The sequence below is a fragment of the Chiloscyllium punctatum genome, chromosome 41 (assembly GCF_047496795.1).
Source record: "Chiloscyllium punctatum isolate Juve2018m chromosome 41, sChiPun1.3, whole genome shotgun sequence".
NCBI classification, from domain to species: domain Eukaryota; kingdom Metazoa; phylum Chordata; class Chondrichthyes; order Orectolobiformes; family Hemiscylliidae; genus Chiloscyllium; species Chiloscyllium punctatum.
In genome coordinates this window covers 12,167,965-12,185,493 of record NC_092779.1, presented here as the reverse complement: position 1 = coordinate 12,185,493, position 17,529 = coordinate 12,167,965, and the positions used below count along the sequence as shown (strand labels likewise).

General features: G+C 41.6%; 1 protein-coding gene across 3 annotated transcripts in view; it reads left to right on the top strand.

The window, feature by feature from the left end:
* The window catches only part of lars2 (leucyl-tRNA synthetase 2, mitochondrial), a 115,221-nt gene that overhangs the window by 24,618 nt on the left and 73,074 nt on the right, over positions 1–17,529 (top strand). For all 3 annotated transcript variants that reach the window (XR_011954996.1, XM_072560374.1, XM_072560375.1), the window contains exons 5-8: positions 1,510–1,570; positions 8,281–8,370; positions 11,024–11,167; positions 15,862–15,969. Coding sequence is in view for 2 of the 3 variants with exons in the window: in XM_072560374.1 (XP_072416475.1) it covers positions 1,510–1,570; positions 8,281–8,370; positions 11,024–11,167; positions 15,862–15,969 (403 nt within the window). In the remaining variant the exon portion in view is untranslated. The remainder of the gene's footprint in view (positions 1–1,509; positions 1,571–8,280; positions 8,371–11,023; positions 11,168–15,861; positions 15,970–17,529) is intronic.

The following is a 17,529-nucleotide window of genomic DNA, read 5'->3' as shown; positions in this document are numbered from 1 at the left end:
CACTTCCATCCAGTAGGGCTAAGCAAATCAGGCACATATGAACGCCACCACCTGCAGGTTCGTCTACAAGCCACTCATTATCTTGACTTATAAGTATATCGCTGTTCCTTCTTTCTCGCTGGATTAAAATTCTGAAACTTACTCCCTCTCGGCATTGTGGGTGTACACACACCAAATGGAATAGAGCAACTCAATGTAGTTTACCACCACTTCCTCAAGTCCAAAGCGTGATGGGAAGAAATGCTGACTAAGCTATTCATTCATCCCACGAATTAATGATGTTTTATAAAAATGCTGTCAGTGATTTCTGTTTTCACTCCAGTCCCCCTATGTCTGCAGTCTATTCTTGTTTTTCTGACTCTTTCCTCAGCTTTCCCTTGATGAATTTCTCCCATGTTTTCACCACTATAACTTTTTAATAAAGATTTACAGCAGATTTCTATTTCCTCAGATCTTTTACTGCTGTTTGCAGATCTTTACAGCTGTTGACAGACCTGCTAGATGTGACCAGTAGTTTATTTGTATTGTGAATCAAAACACTGTTAGTAGGGGTTAGTCTATTGCCAATTATTTAGTGATGAAGCAGGAAGAGAGTGATGTTATTGTAGAGTCTTTCTAATTCATCCTTTAGATGTGTGAATAGTTGGCTCGGCCTGTATTTATTGTCTCTCCCTGACTGCCCTCGGCATGGTGTTTGTGAGCTGTCTTTTCTGAATTGCTGCAATCCATGTGATGAAAGTGCACTGACACATGGCCGATGAGGAGTGCCAGCATTTTGAATCAGTGCCGTCTTAATCCAGAGGCTGCGTCACTTCGAGGTCTCTTTGCACCCACAGTAGCCCTTGTCCTGCTGGGCAGTGGAAACGATGAGCTTGGGCAGTGCTGTCAGGAAAGCCTTGGTGAATTGCTGCAGTACGTCTTGTAGATAGAACGCACTATAACCACAGTGGCCTGATGGTGTAGGGAGTGGGTCTTTAATCTAATAAATTAAATGTCAGTCGAGAATAATAGTGTTCTGGATTGTGCCGAGCTTCAACCAGGCCACAGGACAGTTTTCTTTCATAGTAGTAAATGCTCCCTCTAATACTCAATACTCCGAAACTGGTAGACAACGCATTGGCCCATGAATTGGTGAATGAATTCTTGGAGGAACCTTGGAGCAGCTTTGCGGGAATACTGCTCCTGACTTACATCTGGCAGGAAGGCTTTGGGGTGGGGGTGGGGGGGGGTGGATTAGGAGGAGAACCACTTGAATGTGAACTATTGACCTGCTCTGAAATAACATTTTGGAATGACTGGATTAATTTGAAATTTTGAAATTTGATCGACTTTTCTCGTGATTGTTTTTTTCCATCAGCGAGTCTAACTGAACATTTTAGCTAACTGCTTAATGGTTTCAAGAATTTTTTTTAGCCACACGCATTCCAGATTTTTGTAAAACTTTAATATTCTTCCATGCGTCTTCTGGAAGAACTTGGATGAGTGATTTCTGTTGTTGTTTTCTTGCAGTAATATTGCACACATGAAAGAGCAGCTTCAGAACCTTGGCCTATGTTTTGACTGGCAGAAGGTGAGTGACTGCAATCCAGAATGTTAGCTATTAGTTGTCTGTACAGAAATATTTTTAAAAATGAATGATGTTTGTTTGACATAAATACAGCTTAAGAGCAAGGTTTCACCACAGACTATTCAGTCACCTCAGGACCCACAATCATGTTTGGAATAACAATCCTAAAGGACCACAAAGGAGGAAACTTCAGATTTCTCTTTAACGAAAGGAAGGACAGGTTGAGAAGGGGGATAATGTGGACCATGGTTAGCTACTTTGAGTAATTATTGTTCCTGTGTAAGAATCAACCCTGACCTTTTACCCTTGGATCCTTAGATTTTCATATCACATGTGCAAATTGACCCGTAACTTTAACTGGAAAATACCTAATTTTCAAAAATACCTTGTGCTAGTTTTTGGGTGTAGGTTATTGGGGATACTGTGGTGAGTTGCCTTCGCAATTAAGTATTTCTGGGCTGAAGGACCTGTTTCTTTATTGTAGTGTTCAACGTAAACCCCAGAAATTCAGAATATGGAGGTGCCAGTGTTGGGCTGGGGTGGACAAGGTCAGAAGTCACATGACACCAGGTTATCATCCAACAGATTTATTTAAAATCGCAAGCATTCGAAGCACTGTTCCTTTGTCAGGTGAAGTTCTGAAATTCAGGTGGATAACTTGGGACAGCTGTTCCTGCAGAATTCAGCGCTTTGGTTAGCAATAGTGTCGTTATTAGCAATTCCAAAGACCCAGCATGGATTTCAACTCTTCGGAAGTAATGTTTGTATAAAGGTCAACTATGTAATTTTTGCTTAAATATTTGGTCTCAAAAACTCAACTTTCACATGAGAATGTACACAACATGGAAGGGATGAGGTTGAAGTTAATCCAATGCTTTTGAAACCAGGGTGTAATCCTAATCAAATAATGTACTCATGTCAGCTTGTGTCAGTAGATAGTATGCATCATCATGATGTTAGATGAATTTAAATCCAGTGTAGAACATAAAATCCCAGTTGGAGTTATGGTGCACTATCCCTAGTGTCCTGATTAATATTTATCCCTAAACTAACATTACTAAAGAAAAAGCTTCTTTCATCTGACATTGCTGTATGTGGAAGCTTGTAGTGCACCTTTGATTTCTATGTTTCCTGCATAGCAACAGACTCTGTGTTTCTTCAAGTCTGCTTCATTGGCTGTGAAGCAAGTGGAAATGTCTGGAGGTTGTGATGGTTGCCATTGAAAGTGGAAATACGAATACCTATTACCTGTCTTTACTACTTTCATTTAAAAGGTTGCATTTAGTTGTTAGATGAGGGCCAAAAGGTATCCATCTGAATCAACATTGATCCCACTGCTTTGGGACATATATGTGAGTCCAAACCTGCTAATCTCCAAGCTCGTGGCTCAATGTTACACTACATTGTGCATTTAACCATTCATTACCTCAGCTTCAGCCCTTTCCCTGAATCTGGATTTGTGGGTTATCTTGTAAGACTGTTAATGGCAAAAATGTCCTTGCGAAAAGTGGATCAAGAAATAACTGCTGTGCATTCATTGTTAATGACTTCTTGATTTTCTAATGACAATGTAATGGAACATGCCTGGCACATTGACAGGCACTGCCAGGACTGCACTGAGTCAAGTGTGCTTCTCATTCCACAGGCCTTTATCTTGGCATGATTTGTGTCTCATTTGAGCCATCTGATCTCTCCCTACGGTCACTTAAACTTCAAATTTGCCACAGATGCACAATTAATGCAGACCAAGGCTAACTTATTATCATTTCAATTCTGATAAAATGTCCTGTTGACTCATTAATTTATGCTGCCACAATTAAAAAAAACATAAAGGACTGAATTCTGGGAATGGAGTGTGGTGAAGTTTGGAACCTGTCTAATAGATTTTGCCTACATGCACTTTGAAGTGGAGTGAGTGTTATGTGGGTGGAGGACCTTTCAGTATAGTAAAACCAAATCGAAATGGAAGTAAATTTTAATTAGAATTAGATTACTTACCGTGTGGAAACAGGCCCTTCAGCCCAACAAGTCCACACCAACCCACCGAAGCGCAACCCACCCAGACCCACTCCCTCACATTAACCCCTTCACCTAACACTACGGGCAATTTAGCAAGGCCAATTCACCTAACCTGCGCATTTTTGGACTGTGGGAGGAAACAGGAGCACCTGGAGGAAACCCACACAGACACAGGGAGAATGTGCAAACTCCACACAGTCAGTCGCCTGAGACGGGAATTGAACCCAGGTCTCGAACCACTGTGCCGCCCACGGAATATTCTCAAAGACTCAAAGAATTGATAGTATTTCATCATGTTACCATTCTAGCAATTAGCCTGCACAAGTGAAGCATAGGATGCATCATTTTGCTAACTTTAATTCCAGTTATGAAAACACTGACATTTTATGAACTTTATTTCCAGTGATGGGTAAGGTAGTTTAGGTTCAACAAAGGGAATGCTGGGAAGATCAAGAACTAGGGTGAGGTATAGAATGAATATTTTACATCTGTTTTCGCTGCCAATGCTGAAGGATGATGGATAAAGAGATTTGATTAGATATTTTCATTAAAAGGAAGAAGAGGTGTTTACAATGTGTCTTGCACCCAAAGGATAAAAACAATACGATCAAGGATTCATTCCAGCAGACTGTCCCAGTCAGTCTGAATTCAGTGATGGGGAAAGATCCAGAGTCCTTTAATTCAGAAACAAATTAGTATTCCCTTCAAGGAGCTTGAGTTAGTTAATATAGTTAGTAATTACTGCAGATGCTGGAATCTATACTGAAAACAACATGCTGGAGATCACAGCAGGTAAGGCATCATCCACGGAGAGAAAGCAAGCTAACGTCATGTCAGCTCTGATGAAGACGTGTTATCTCGACTCTAAACGTTAGCTTGCTTTCTCTCCATGGATGCTGCCTGACTTGCTGTGATCTCCAGGGTTTTTTGTTTTGAATTAATTAATGACTACTAATGCAGACTTGTTAAAGGGGAAGTAATGTCTGTCAGATTGAATGAATTCTTCGGTTAAATGGCCAAAGGTTGTTGAAGTTAATGCAGTTAATGTTGTGTGTATGGACTTTCAAAAGGCATTTGATGCAGTTCGACGTGGTAAATTCTATTTGGCAAAATGGAAACCTTGGACTAAAGAGACAGTGATAGCATGGATGCAAAATTGCATGCCACGGTGTACAAAGCAGAGAATATAATGGGGACACACCTGCTTACAGGTTGAGAGCTGGAAAATGAAAAATTTAGACCATTTCTAGGTTGCAAAGTTATTTTGAAACACAAAAGATAAAAAAAAATGAAGATTATTTGCAAAGTGTTAAAGGACTTTGGCGTGTGGGGGGGATATGTTCTGAGAGAGATAAATTGTTCATACTTTTTAATTGCTAGTCAAATAGACTGAAATTTGATGAAGGGCTTTTGCCCGAAACGTCGATTTCGACGCTACTTGGATGCTGCCTGAACTGCTGTGCTCTTCTAGCACCACTAATCCAGAATCTGGTTTCCAGCATCTGCAGTCATTGTTTTTACCTCGTGAAATTTGGAAGAAGCCTAATATGATTGTTATTTAGCAACAGCCTCTGGACTGTTGGTATGTATATTTTGCCCTAGACCTGGCAGTTGTGGGCAGTTACAGTAAGCTGCAAAGAAGGAAATGATTTCCCTCTTCTCTCTGAATAACAATGTAATCCTTTGAAGAAAACCAGCTGAAAAAAAAACTCAGTGAAGTATTTCCTGAGAATTGGAGAAAGCTTCAAGAATCAATATCTCTGATCTCCTCATGAGCTTTGAAAACTGAAAGGTTAGCTCTGCCATGAGACCTGGATCTGACTGACCTCTCCACTGAACTGAGGCTCTTCCATCATTCTGCAATTGACAGCAAAGTGATCTTGTTGAGGAAAAAAAACAGAAGAACTGTTTGAAAACCATTCCGCCCCTTTAGTTTGCACTCTTGATCAATAGGGTATTTCTGTCACTTTTTCCCCTTTTGATGTTACTCTGCAGAGACTGTGTGTGGATGGGTTTGGGATTAAGCGGATCTAGTTTAGTCCTGAATAGCAGCATAATGGATTGCCAGCTTGAACATAGAACAGTACAGCACAGAACAGGCCCTTCGGCCCACGATGTTGTGGCGACCATTGATCCTCATGTGAGGTATACCTAATGTACGAACTCTCAAATTTCTGTGACCATATGCATGTCCAGCAGTCTCTTAAATATCCCCAATGACCTTGCTTCCACAACTACTGCTGGCAACGCATTCCATGCTCTCACAACTCTCTGCATAAAGAACCTGCCTCTGACATCCCCCTCTATACTTTCCACCAAACAGCTTAAAACTATGACCCCTCGTGTTAACAATTTCTGCCCTGGGAAAAAGTTTTTGGCTATCAACTCTATCTATGCCTCTCATTATCTTGTATACCTCAATTAGGTCCCCTTTCTCCCTTCTTTTTTCCAATGAAAAAAGTCCGAGCTCAGTCAACCTCTCTTCGTAAGATAAGCCCTCCATTCCAGGCAGCAACCTGGTAAACCTCCTCTGAACCCTCTCCAAAGCATTCACAGCTTTCCTATAATAGGGAGACCAGAACTGGACGCAGTATTCCAAGTGCGGTCTAACCAAAGTTTTATAGAGCTGCAACAAGATCGCACGGCTCTTAAACTCAATCCCCCTGTTAATGAAAGCCAAAACACCATATGCTTTCTTAACAACCCTGTCCACCTGGGTGGCAATTTTAAGGGATCTATGTACCTGCTCACCAAGATCCCGCTGTTCTTCCACACTGCCAAGAATCCTGTCTTTAATCCTGTACTCAACTTTCAAGTTCGACCTTCCAAAGTGCATCACCTCGTATTTATCCAGGTTGAACTCCATCTACCACCTCTCAGCCCATCTCTGCATCCTGTCAATGTCACACTGCAGCCTACAACGGCCCTCTATACTATCAACGACACCTCCAACCTTTGTGTTGTCTGCAAACTTGCTAACCCATCCTTCAACCTCCTCATCCAAGTCATTAATAAAATTTACAAAGAGTAGAGGCCCAAGCACAGAGCCCTGTGGAATACCACTCACCACTGACTTCCAGAAGGCAGAATATTTTCCTTCCACTACCACTTGCTGTCTTCTGTCGACCAGCCAATTCTGTATCCAGATAGCTAAATTTTCCTGTATCCCATTCCTCCCGACCTTCTGAACAAGCCTACCATAGGGAACCTTTTCAAATGCCTAACTGAGCTCCATATACACAACATCCACCGCTCGACCCTCATCAACTTGTCTAGTAACATCCTCAAAAAAACAAGCAAACCTGTGTTTTAAACAAGTTATTTTAATTTACTTAAGGAACCTTGTGAAAATCCCCTTTGTTCAAAATGCAGTGATAAAGAGAAACAATTTGACAATTTTTGAAATTACCTAAACAATTATAATTTTAGTACAGCTCATTGAGAAGAGGGCTTTAATTTTCAGCATGTATCTCCTGTCAGTTGTAACTAATAGTAATGAGTGTGGTTTATTCGACAGAAAGGCAGTGTGAAGTTCTGTTCCTCGGAGTTAGTATTCGGGCCACTATTATGTTTCTCATGGTAATGGAATGAAAGACTTTAGATTTATATATCACTGTTCACAACCACTGTACAAACCAAACCTTGACAGTAATGAGGCACTTTTGAAGTCAGCCAATTTTGACAAAATTTTGAAGTCCTGCAATAATAATGATAATGACCAAACCATCAGGCTTGATGATGTTGGTTGAAAGATGACTCTTAGCCCAGATACCAGTTAGAATTTCCCTTGCTTTCTTAAATAGCACCGTGAGTTATTTTGTGCCTTTTTAGCACTGTAGCTAGACTTTGGATGTCATAGATGAGACATTTCTGAGAGCTTCCCTTGATTTGAAATTCTTCAAGTTTGTCAAAGCAGGGAGGAAGATAGTAGCAGACCTCACGAGGAGGTAGACTGGTGAGTTAGGCAGACACATGGCAGATGCGGTTTAGCGAGCAAAGTGTGATCTCACACTAAATGGTGCAGTTTTAAAGGGGTGCATCATCTTTGTAAGTAGAGGTGTAGAAATTAATTGATATATGTTCATGGAGTACTTCTCTCAACTAAATTTAATTGTGGGGCATTGCTCTTTTAGACAGATGTCAAAGTCTTGCTGAAGGTCCTGTGAGCTTTTGCCACAAGTACTGCAGGATGACAGGGGCATCAGTTACATGGTGGCACCAGAACAGCTTGGATTGTTCTCCTTTAGAGCGGGGTAGATTTAATACATGCACAAAATTAGGGAGTGCTTATGTCAAGTTGATAAGGCGGACTGTTTAACTGGCAGGTGGGTCAATAGCCACTGGCTTAAAAGGAATGATAATTGGCAAGGAAAGGCTGAGGAATGATGGAAGGAAATTATTTTATCTTGCCAGTAATAATGATATACAATGCACTGCCTGCAAGACTGTTGGTGAGTAGATTCAACAGTAACGTTTGGAAGGGCATTCGGTATTAACTTAAACCAGGAAAATTACGCAGAAGGAGTAAGTCAAATTGGTGGGTATTCCCCACAAGCCCAGTGCTTCCCCGGTCATTTCCTCTGCTGGGCGATTGATTTTTTTTTTAGGGTTAACATGTTGGTTAAATTATGCCAGTAAAATGCGAAATATGCTTCTGGTTTGTGTTTCAAGCTGCTCTTCACTTTCCCCTACAGGAGGTGGCCACCTGTCATCCTGACTATTACAAATGGACCCAGTCCTTGTTTCTCAAACTGCATGCAGCTGGCTTGGCTTACCAAAAGGAAGTGAGTTACAGTCACTCAAGATTATTAAGTGTTGTGAAACTTTGGCAAGTGTGACAAACAATGTGTACGCACACCAGGAGAGTTACATAGCAAACATTGTGCAGTGATGCGAATGGTATAGACCATGTGATAATCATTGTTGTAAATGCATTTGACCCCTGTGTCTTATTTCTTTTAATAGAATAGAGAATGTACTTCCCAGTGTTGTCATCCTTTTGGGGTTATTTCCTAATGGCTGTTCAGAGATAATTCTGTGTTTTATTGTATGGAAATATTGTGGGTAATAATATCACAAGAAATTTTATTGGAATGCAAGGCAAGACAGAATTAACCTGACCCGTGAACAATGCATGAGAGTTAAATGTCTGAAAGCGAGACATTTTAATTGATGAATGCAATGTTTAGGTAGATATAGGTAATATTGAGCTAGTATTTGGTATGACAGAACTTCAGCGTATTGCTTTCAAAGAAAACACATTTTTGACAAGACATTTGCCAATTCATTTCTAAGGGGAATGGTCTGCCCAATCAGTCATTCTGCCTGGTTTAAAGTTTTTAACCAAAACGTGGCAGTTAACTGTCAATCATAATTCATTGATGCATTCTCCATGGCAATACCATTCCTCTTGCAATAAACCCCATTATTTTGTTTGCCTTGCTTTATCTGCAAACTAGCATTCTGTGATTCAGATATCACGGCTTTCAGATCCATCCAAAGTCTGCGATCTCAGTCTCTGTCTGAAGCACACGAGGTTATAGTTTAAATTTTTTTCAACTGCCAGTTTTATTTTTGGCTTTACAACATGACCTATCCATAGAACACAATGTTACAGCACAGGACAGGCCCTTCACCCCTCGATGTTGCGCCGACCTATGAAGTTAATCTGATGCCCATCTAACCTGCACTGTGCCATTGTTATCCATATGTATGTCCAATGGCCTTTTAAATGCCCTTAACTTCGGCAAGTCAAATACTGTTGCAGGCAGGCCGTTCCAAGCCCCTACTACTCTCTGAGTAAAGAATCTACTCCCGGTATCTGTCCTAAATCTATCGCCCCTCAATTTAAAGCTATGTCCTCTCTTGTTAGCCATCACCATCCGAGGAAAAAGGCTCCCACTGTCCACCCTATCTAACCCTCTGATTCTTATACGTCTCGATTAAGTCACCCTCAACCTTCTTCTCTCCAACAAAAACAGTCTCCGTTCCCTCAGCCTTTCCTCATAAGACCTTGCTTCCATACCAGGCAACTTCCTGGTAAACCTCCTCTGAGCCCTTTCCAAAGCTTTCACATCCTTCCTATAGTGAGGTGACCAGAACTGTAAGCAATACTCCAGGTGCAGCCTTACCAGTGTCTTGTACAGCTGAAGCATGGCCTCGTGGCTTCAAAACTCAGTCCCCCTACCAGTAAATGCCAACACACCATATGCCTTCTTAACAATCCTGTCAACATGGGTGGTAATTTTCAGGGATTTATGCACCTGGGCACAGAGATCTCTCTTCATCTACAGTGCCAAGAATTTTACCATTAGCCCAGTACACTGCATTCCTGTTACTTCTTCTGAAGTGAACCACCTCACTTTTTTCCGCATTAAACTCCATTTGCCACTTCTCAGCCCAGCTCTGCATATTATCTATTCCCTCTTTAACCCACAACATCCTTCGGCTCTATCCACAACTCTGCCTACCTTTGTGTCATCCGCAAATTTACTAACCCATCCTTCCACATCCAGATCATTTATAAAAATCACAAACAGCAGTGGTCCCAAAACAGATCCTTGCGGCATACCACTGATAACTGAGCTCCAGGATGAACATTTCCCATCAACCACCACCCTCTATCTTCTTTCAGTTAGCCAATTTCTGATCCAAACTGCTAAATCACCTTCAATCCCAAAAATCTGTTTTTTGTACAATAGTTTACTGTGTGGAACCTAATCAAATGCCTTACTGAAGTCTATATCATCCCCATCAACTACTTTACCTTCATCCACCTGTTTTGTCACCTTCTCAAAGACCTCGGTAAGGTTAGTGAGGCACGACCTACCCTTCACAAAATCATGTTGAATACCCCAATCAAATAATTCCTTTCCAGATGATTATAAATCCTATCTCTTATAACCTTTTCCAGTACCTTACCCACAACTGAAGTATGGCTCACTGGCCTATAATTACCAGGGTTGCCCCAATTCCCCTTCTTAAACAAGGGAACGACATTTGCTATCCTCCAGTCTTCTGGCACTACTCCTGTTGACAATGATATATCTCTTTGCAACCTCTATATACCTCTTCTTGGTAACTTATTTTTTCACCTTCCAGGTTATCTCTGTAAAAAGCTTCTGATCAGACTTGTCTGGTGGTCTTTGTGAACTCGGGTTGGCCTTAGCAGAATGTGTAAGAAAATGAAAGGAGACTAGTAATGTGTCAGAGGAACCACCATTTCAACAAATTCTCAAACCTCAGTTAATTGGTCTACATGTTTTATCTTTTACTTCGCCTACCGTTAAACTTTTACTAAGGAAGCAATCCACTTTTACTTAGCGGGTGATGCCTTGAGAACTCGGTGTGGGTGACAGATTCAGTTTTGCGAGCTATTAACCTTATTCCACATTTTACAATAGTGTCTGACTATAATGTACTTCCCACTTTCTTCAGGGACTGGTGAACTGGGATCCAGTGGATCAGACGGTGTTAGCAGATGAGCAAGTGGATGAGAATGGCTGCTCTTGGCGTTCTGGGGCTAAAGTTGAGCAGAGGTACCTTAAGCAGTGGTTCATTAAGACGACAAACTATGCAAAGGTGAGTAGCAAGCAAGATGTTCTAACGCCATTAGAGAGCAGGAACTCCAAACCCAACAGCACTCCCATTGTCATCTTATCGAGTAATACCACCATTCACCTAAATTAATGTTTTTCTGTAAATTAATAAAGAAATGCTTCTTATAATCTGAATAAAAATTGATAATCAGGTGTGATTTGTCAACTGGTTTGAGCAAGTTCAATTTTGTATAAATGGTCTGAATTCAGGCTATATGAGAGAATTGGTGTTCATACAAACATCGAAAGTGTGCCTGCATTAAATATCTGATTTTTGTGGTGACTGAGGTTCTTGCATTGCATCCGTGACTCAGCTGGTAACACAACGGCTCTAGGTCAGTCAGTTCTGGATCCAAGTCCCACTTTGTGAACCCAAGCACAGTCTAGGCTACCACTCCAGTATGGTACTGAATGAGTGCTACATTACTGTTGATCTGAGGCCTTGTCTCCCGCCTCAGGTAAGCTTAAAAGATCTCACTGTATTTGTCAAATAAGACCAAGGCATGTTCTGCCTATATTTATCTCTTAATCAAAACCAAGAGGACGATTACCTGGTTGTTAACACATTGCAGTTGTGGACGTTTACTGTGCGTGAGTCGGCTGTAATGTCTCTTATGCCATACGAGTGTCACCAATTCAAAAAGAATAGTTCACTTTTGAAGGGAAATAGTGTTAACGTTTCAAGTCTGGATCGACATCTTCAATGAGCAGCGTTCTGAAGAAGTCAAAACATTAACTTTCTATCTCTCTGCAGATGCTACCAGATATGCTGAGTTTCTCCAGCATTCTCTGTGCCTGTTTCAGATTTCCAGACCTCAGTGAATACTCTATCAGTCGTCATAATGGATAAGAATAATGCAGGTATAGACATCAGGGTAGAGGACTGTAAATATTAGAAGAAATTAACATACAGAGAGGGGAGATGCGAGCAGGTTTTAGCAGCCTTAAATGTGGATAATTAAGACCATGTGACTTAGGAGCAGAAGCTTCAGAACCGCTTTCCACAGTGACGTTCCAAACAGAATTTGTTTCGGGAGACTTGTATAGGTATACAGACACTGTGGCCTGTGCAATGAAGCTGATTTCTCCTGGCCTGTGCCTCAGTATTGGAGCAGCTACCCATACAGTGAATTTGCAGGATTCTATGGAGACATCACTGATGGTATTTCTCCAGAGACTTGAGGTGCTTGATGTCCATTGTCCATCTCTCTGGATGGCTGGAAAAAGCACTGTCCTCTAGACCATCAGCTTGGCTCTCACTTTGCGGTCCTTGTCATCAGATTTGCTTCCTAAGATGGCCAAAGGCTACATTGGCACAGTGAAGGTGAGAAGTGTAGCAGGGGCCATGATCACACATGGTAAACTAAAGCCCAGAAATTCAGCCTGGTTATCTCCTGAGGTGGAGGATGCTGCACTGTAAACACTGGTGCAGAAATATTGGATTGAAGGCATAAAAGCTGTTTTTGTTATCATACACCAAATGTAAATTTGATATTCTGAATACTAAATGTTGGCTTTGTAAGCAATAATGAAAATATGTGTGAACCATTAGAATTACAAATGAAGAGTTTCTTTTGTATTTGTGTTGGTTTTCAACAAGCTTTTGGAGGGTGATGAGCAATTTAGCTGTACAAGTTGACAGCTGCTTCGTGTGTAGCGTTGTATGATAATTACTGCACCCACGCTCCCAGTGCTCGATCTGCTGGATATTGATGAATCGGTCTCATTTCATTTGTAATTGGCCTCTTAAATATGTGTGACTGGACCGCCTGCCTCAAGAAGCACCGCGTTGTTAAACTAAAATGTTGTAATTAATTGTGGGTGTGTGTGTGTTGAAGATGGGGGAATGGAGATTTTCCATGCATCACCTCTATGTCATTGTGTATTACTTGAATGATATCACCTTGAACTTGGCAACAAATATTAAACCTGCTGCGTAGATTTCAATCTGTGCTACTGGGGAAAGAAAATGGTAATTAGAATCACTGCATAAAGTTGTGATTAGTAATGCAACTTTGATATACTGTCTCTAGAATATTCTTTAACATTCAAACCGAACTGCTACAATTGTGAATGTTTGAATTACAATGCACAGATTGAACATGGCAACGAGTCTCCTGTGCTCCAGGGAAGTTGGTTTCACTTCCAGTCAGTCTGATGTCTCTGCAAATTTTTCTTGTTTTGTCTAGCAAAGGTCAGGAAGTCAATTTCAAAGCAGCATTTCAAAGAAAGACACGACTTACCTAAATGACGAAAGAAGTTATCTGATGAGATAATTGCTGAAGTATTTTTTAAATGGACTTTTTTTCATTTACAGAAGGAGACCATAAGAGCATAAGATCTAGCAGCAGAATTAGTCCTTTTGGCCCATTGATTTTGCTCCACCGTTCAATCATGGTTAATATATTTCTGCAAGAAACCCAGTTTTCCTGCCTTCTCCCCATAACCTGTTACTGACTGAGAACCTAACTATTTTTGTCTTAAATACACTCAAAGACTTGGCCTCATAGCCTTCTGTGGCAGTGAATTCTCTACAGCTTTACCCTCCTCATGCTGAAGAAATTCCTCCTCTCAGTTCTGAAGGGTCGTGCCTTCACTTTGGCTGTCTCTCCGCTTCCATTGTATACAGGCCTTCCAGGAAATCTGGAAATTGTAATTAAATCCGCCACCACTGCCACTACCCTCCAATGACCCCTGTGGAACTCCACTCGTCACTGGCTGCTATACTGAAAAATACCCTTTTACCCCTGCTCCCTGCCTTCTACCAGTCAGCCAATCCTCTATACAGCCAGTACCTTCCCCCTAACACCATAGGCTCTTCTCTTATTTAGCAGCATCTTGTCACAGGCATTCTGGAAGTCCACATAGATACATCCACTAGCTCTCCTTTGTCTAACTTGCTTATTACCTCCTCTGTTAATGTTAACTCTGTTTTGGTCTCTGTTTTGGGAAATGCAACCACATTTCCCAGCACTTTATTTCTGTTCTTGTTTCAGATTGTGGAATTCAGAGTGAACTGATTTTGTTGAATTCAGCAAAGAGCAAATAACGTCTTTTTTTAAAAAGAGTTAATGAAGGTCATAGTTCTGACAAGTTAACTCTGTTGTTTATTGTCACTACACGGCTTTCTTGTGAAAGGAGCGTTATTGGATATTTGTAACCCTCTCTAGCTTGGGTAAATGATTGCTGTCACCTGTGTGCAAATAATGAAAAAGGTCATTGTACTGTAATTTCCAATAGCTGACATTTTGAATCATGCTGGAGGAAATATCAGAACACATCTGGCTGTTAAAATACTTATTGTGTTAGTTAATTGAGGCTTGAGGTTGGTTTGGATTGAATGCTGGGGAGCAGGTCAAGTTGAAGTGAGTCAATACCTTGCTGATTCTTGAGCTCTTTGGCATCATTCTGGCATGATCTCAGTGGCTCTGATAATCACATTATTCATTTTAGTGGGTGCAGTGGACGGAGCTGTGATAGTAAACTGCTGAGTGTTTATGGCATGGGGACTGCAAGAGAGCAGCACAGTTGGGGAAAACATTGAGTGGAAGTGTGGAGAATCAGAAGGCACACATTTAAGGAAATAACATGAACAAAACTTCCATGGAATGCCCTGCCAGAGAGTGTGATGGAAGCAAATAATCAAGAGGAATTTGGATTTCTATCTGAACAGGAAGAATCCCTAAGAGAACAATGGGAGGATTTTTACTGGGTAAGTTACCCCATGGCAAGTTGTCATAGAAATGATGGGCTGAGTGGCCTCCTCTGTGATTCAGAAAAATCTAGTAAATGTCAGCATTGCGTACACACTGGCATAAGTCACTTTTTCCTGAATTGCCTCAAATTTCCGTAGCATAACAATAAGTGCCATTGATGCACCATCACTACAGCATAAACTTCCAGCGAATTCAGGCTCCCCTGATCTCTATCAGGTACACACTTGACAGTTATCTGCATTTACATTTTAATAATTGTGTACCTGGCTTGATGTCTGAAAGAAATTGAATAGGGAGTTAGATATTTTCAAATGAACCTGTTCACAGATGTCATGACACCCTCTGGCCCAGAGATAGGGACACTACTACTGCATCTAATAATGAAAGGTATCTAAGAGATATGGAATTGATTTGGTTCAGGCCATTGCAGAATTCTCCTGGGCTGCCTTGACAACCGATTCAGTGATTTGATTTTCTTGTACATGTGTGTGGGCTGATAGTTTCTATTTAATCTCTGTTTGAGTTTATTCATTAACAATTGACCAAGCAGAGCAGCTTGGTTACTTAATTAGTCATTCAAATCTGAAATAGTTTCAGGTGCTGTGAGCATCCTCCCTGACAGTGTACACATGCAAGGACTGATTGCTGGATGGAAGTGTTTTAAATGTGTCAGTGTGAATGATTTGAATGGAGCAGCATCGTGGCTCGGTGGTCAGCACTGCTGCCTCACAACGCCAGGAGCCTGGGTTCGATTCCACCCTCTCTTGGGTTTTCGCTGAGTGCTCTGGTTTCCTCCCGCTGTCCAAAGAAGTGCAGGTTAGGTGGATTGGCCATGGGTAAATCGGGGTTATAGGTAGGGTTGGGTGGTGCGAGGTTGGACTCGATGAGTCAATGGCCTGCTTCTACACTGCGGCGATTCTACGATTCTCTGATTTAACTCCTAATTTTCTCCTGTTTACAGTCCTTGCTGGATGCACTGGAAGACCTTCCTGATTGGTATGGTGTCAAAGAAATGCAAGCAAACTGGATTGGGTCTTGCACTGGATGCTACTTTGACTTTGAGTTGAAGGTAACAACTTGTAGGAAGTACAGATCTCCTCTTTTCCAATGGTTATTGGAGCGTTGGAGGCTGAGGGGTGACCTTATAGAGGTTTACAAAATTATGAGGAGCATGGATAGGATAAATAGACAAAGTCTTTTCCCTGGGGTCGGGGAGTCCAGAACTAGAGGGCATAGGTTTAGGGTGAGAGGGGAAAGATATAAAAGAAACATACAGGGCAACCTTTTCACACAGAGAGTGGTGCGTGTATGGAATGAGCTGCCAGAGGAAGTGGTGGGGACTGGTACAATTGCAACATTTAAGAGGCGTATGAATAGGACAGGTTTGGAGGGATATGGGCCGGATGCTGGCAGGTGGGGCTAGATTGGGTTGGGATATCTGGTCGGCATGGACGGGTTGGACTGAAGGGTCTGTTTCCATGCTGTACATCTTATGACTGTATGACTCTAAGTTTGCAGATGACACCAAAATTGGAGGTGTAGTGGACAACTAAGAAGGCTACCTCAGAGTACAATGAGATCTTAATCAGATAGGCCCGAGGAGTGGCAGGTGGACTTTAATTTCGACAAATATGAGGTGCTGCATTTTGGAAAGGCAAATCAGGGCAGGACTTCTACACTAGGTAAGGTCCTAGTGCATATTGCTGAATGAAGAGACCTTGGACTGCAGGTTTATACTTTCCTGAAAGTGGAGTCGCAGGTTAATAGGATAGTGAAGAATGCATTTGGTATGCTTTCCGTTATTGGTAAGTGCATTGAGTGTAGGAGTTGGGAGATCATGTTGCAGCTGTACAGGACGTCGGTTAGACTACTTTTGGAATATTGAGTACAGTTCTGCTCGCCCTTTATTCCAAAATGTTGTGAAAGTTGAAAGGGTTCAGAAAAGATTCACATGGGTGTTGCCGGGGGTTTACAGGGTTTGAACTATAGGAAGAGCCTGAATAGATTGTGGCTATTTTCCCTGGTGCGTCAGAGGCTGAGGGGTGATCTTATAGAGGTTTATAAAATCATGAGGGGCATGAATAGGTACGTAGACAAGGGAGACTCCAAAACTACAGAGCATAGTTTTAAAGTGAGAGGGGAAAGATTTAAAAAGGATCTTAGGGCAACTACTTTTCACCCAGAGGGTGGTGCGTGTATGGATTGAGCTGCCAAAGGAAGTGGTGGAGGCTGGTACAATTACAGCATTTAAAAGGCATCTGGATGGGTATATGAATAGGAAGGGTTTAAAGCTATGTGGGCCAAATGCTGGCAAATGGGACCAGATTAATTTAGGATATCTGGTCAGCAAGGATGAGTTGGACCGAATGGTCTGTTCCCATGCTGTACATCTCTATGACTCTACTTACCAGCCCGAACCTTTGCCCATTCACCCAAGTGGATAGAAATGTGCAGGCTGCTAAGTGCAAACATGAAAAAAATCTCAGACTTGGAATTTAATCTTGTTTGATGACCAATCAGGAGCATAGGATTTAGCATAGGCCCTGCATCCCAAAGAAAACAAACATGCTGTACCATTCATTCAGGGAGACAAGAAGGTGGATGTACAGAACCTGGTCAGTGGTTAGGA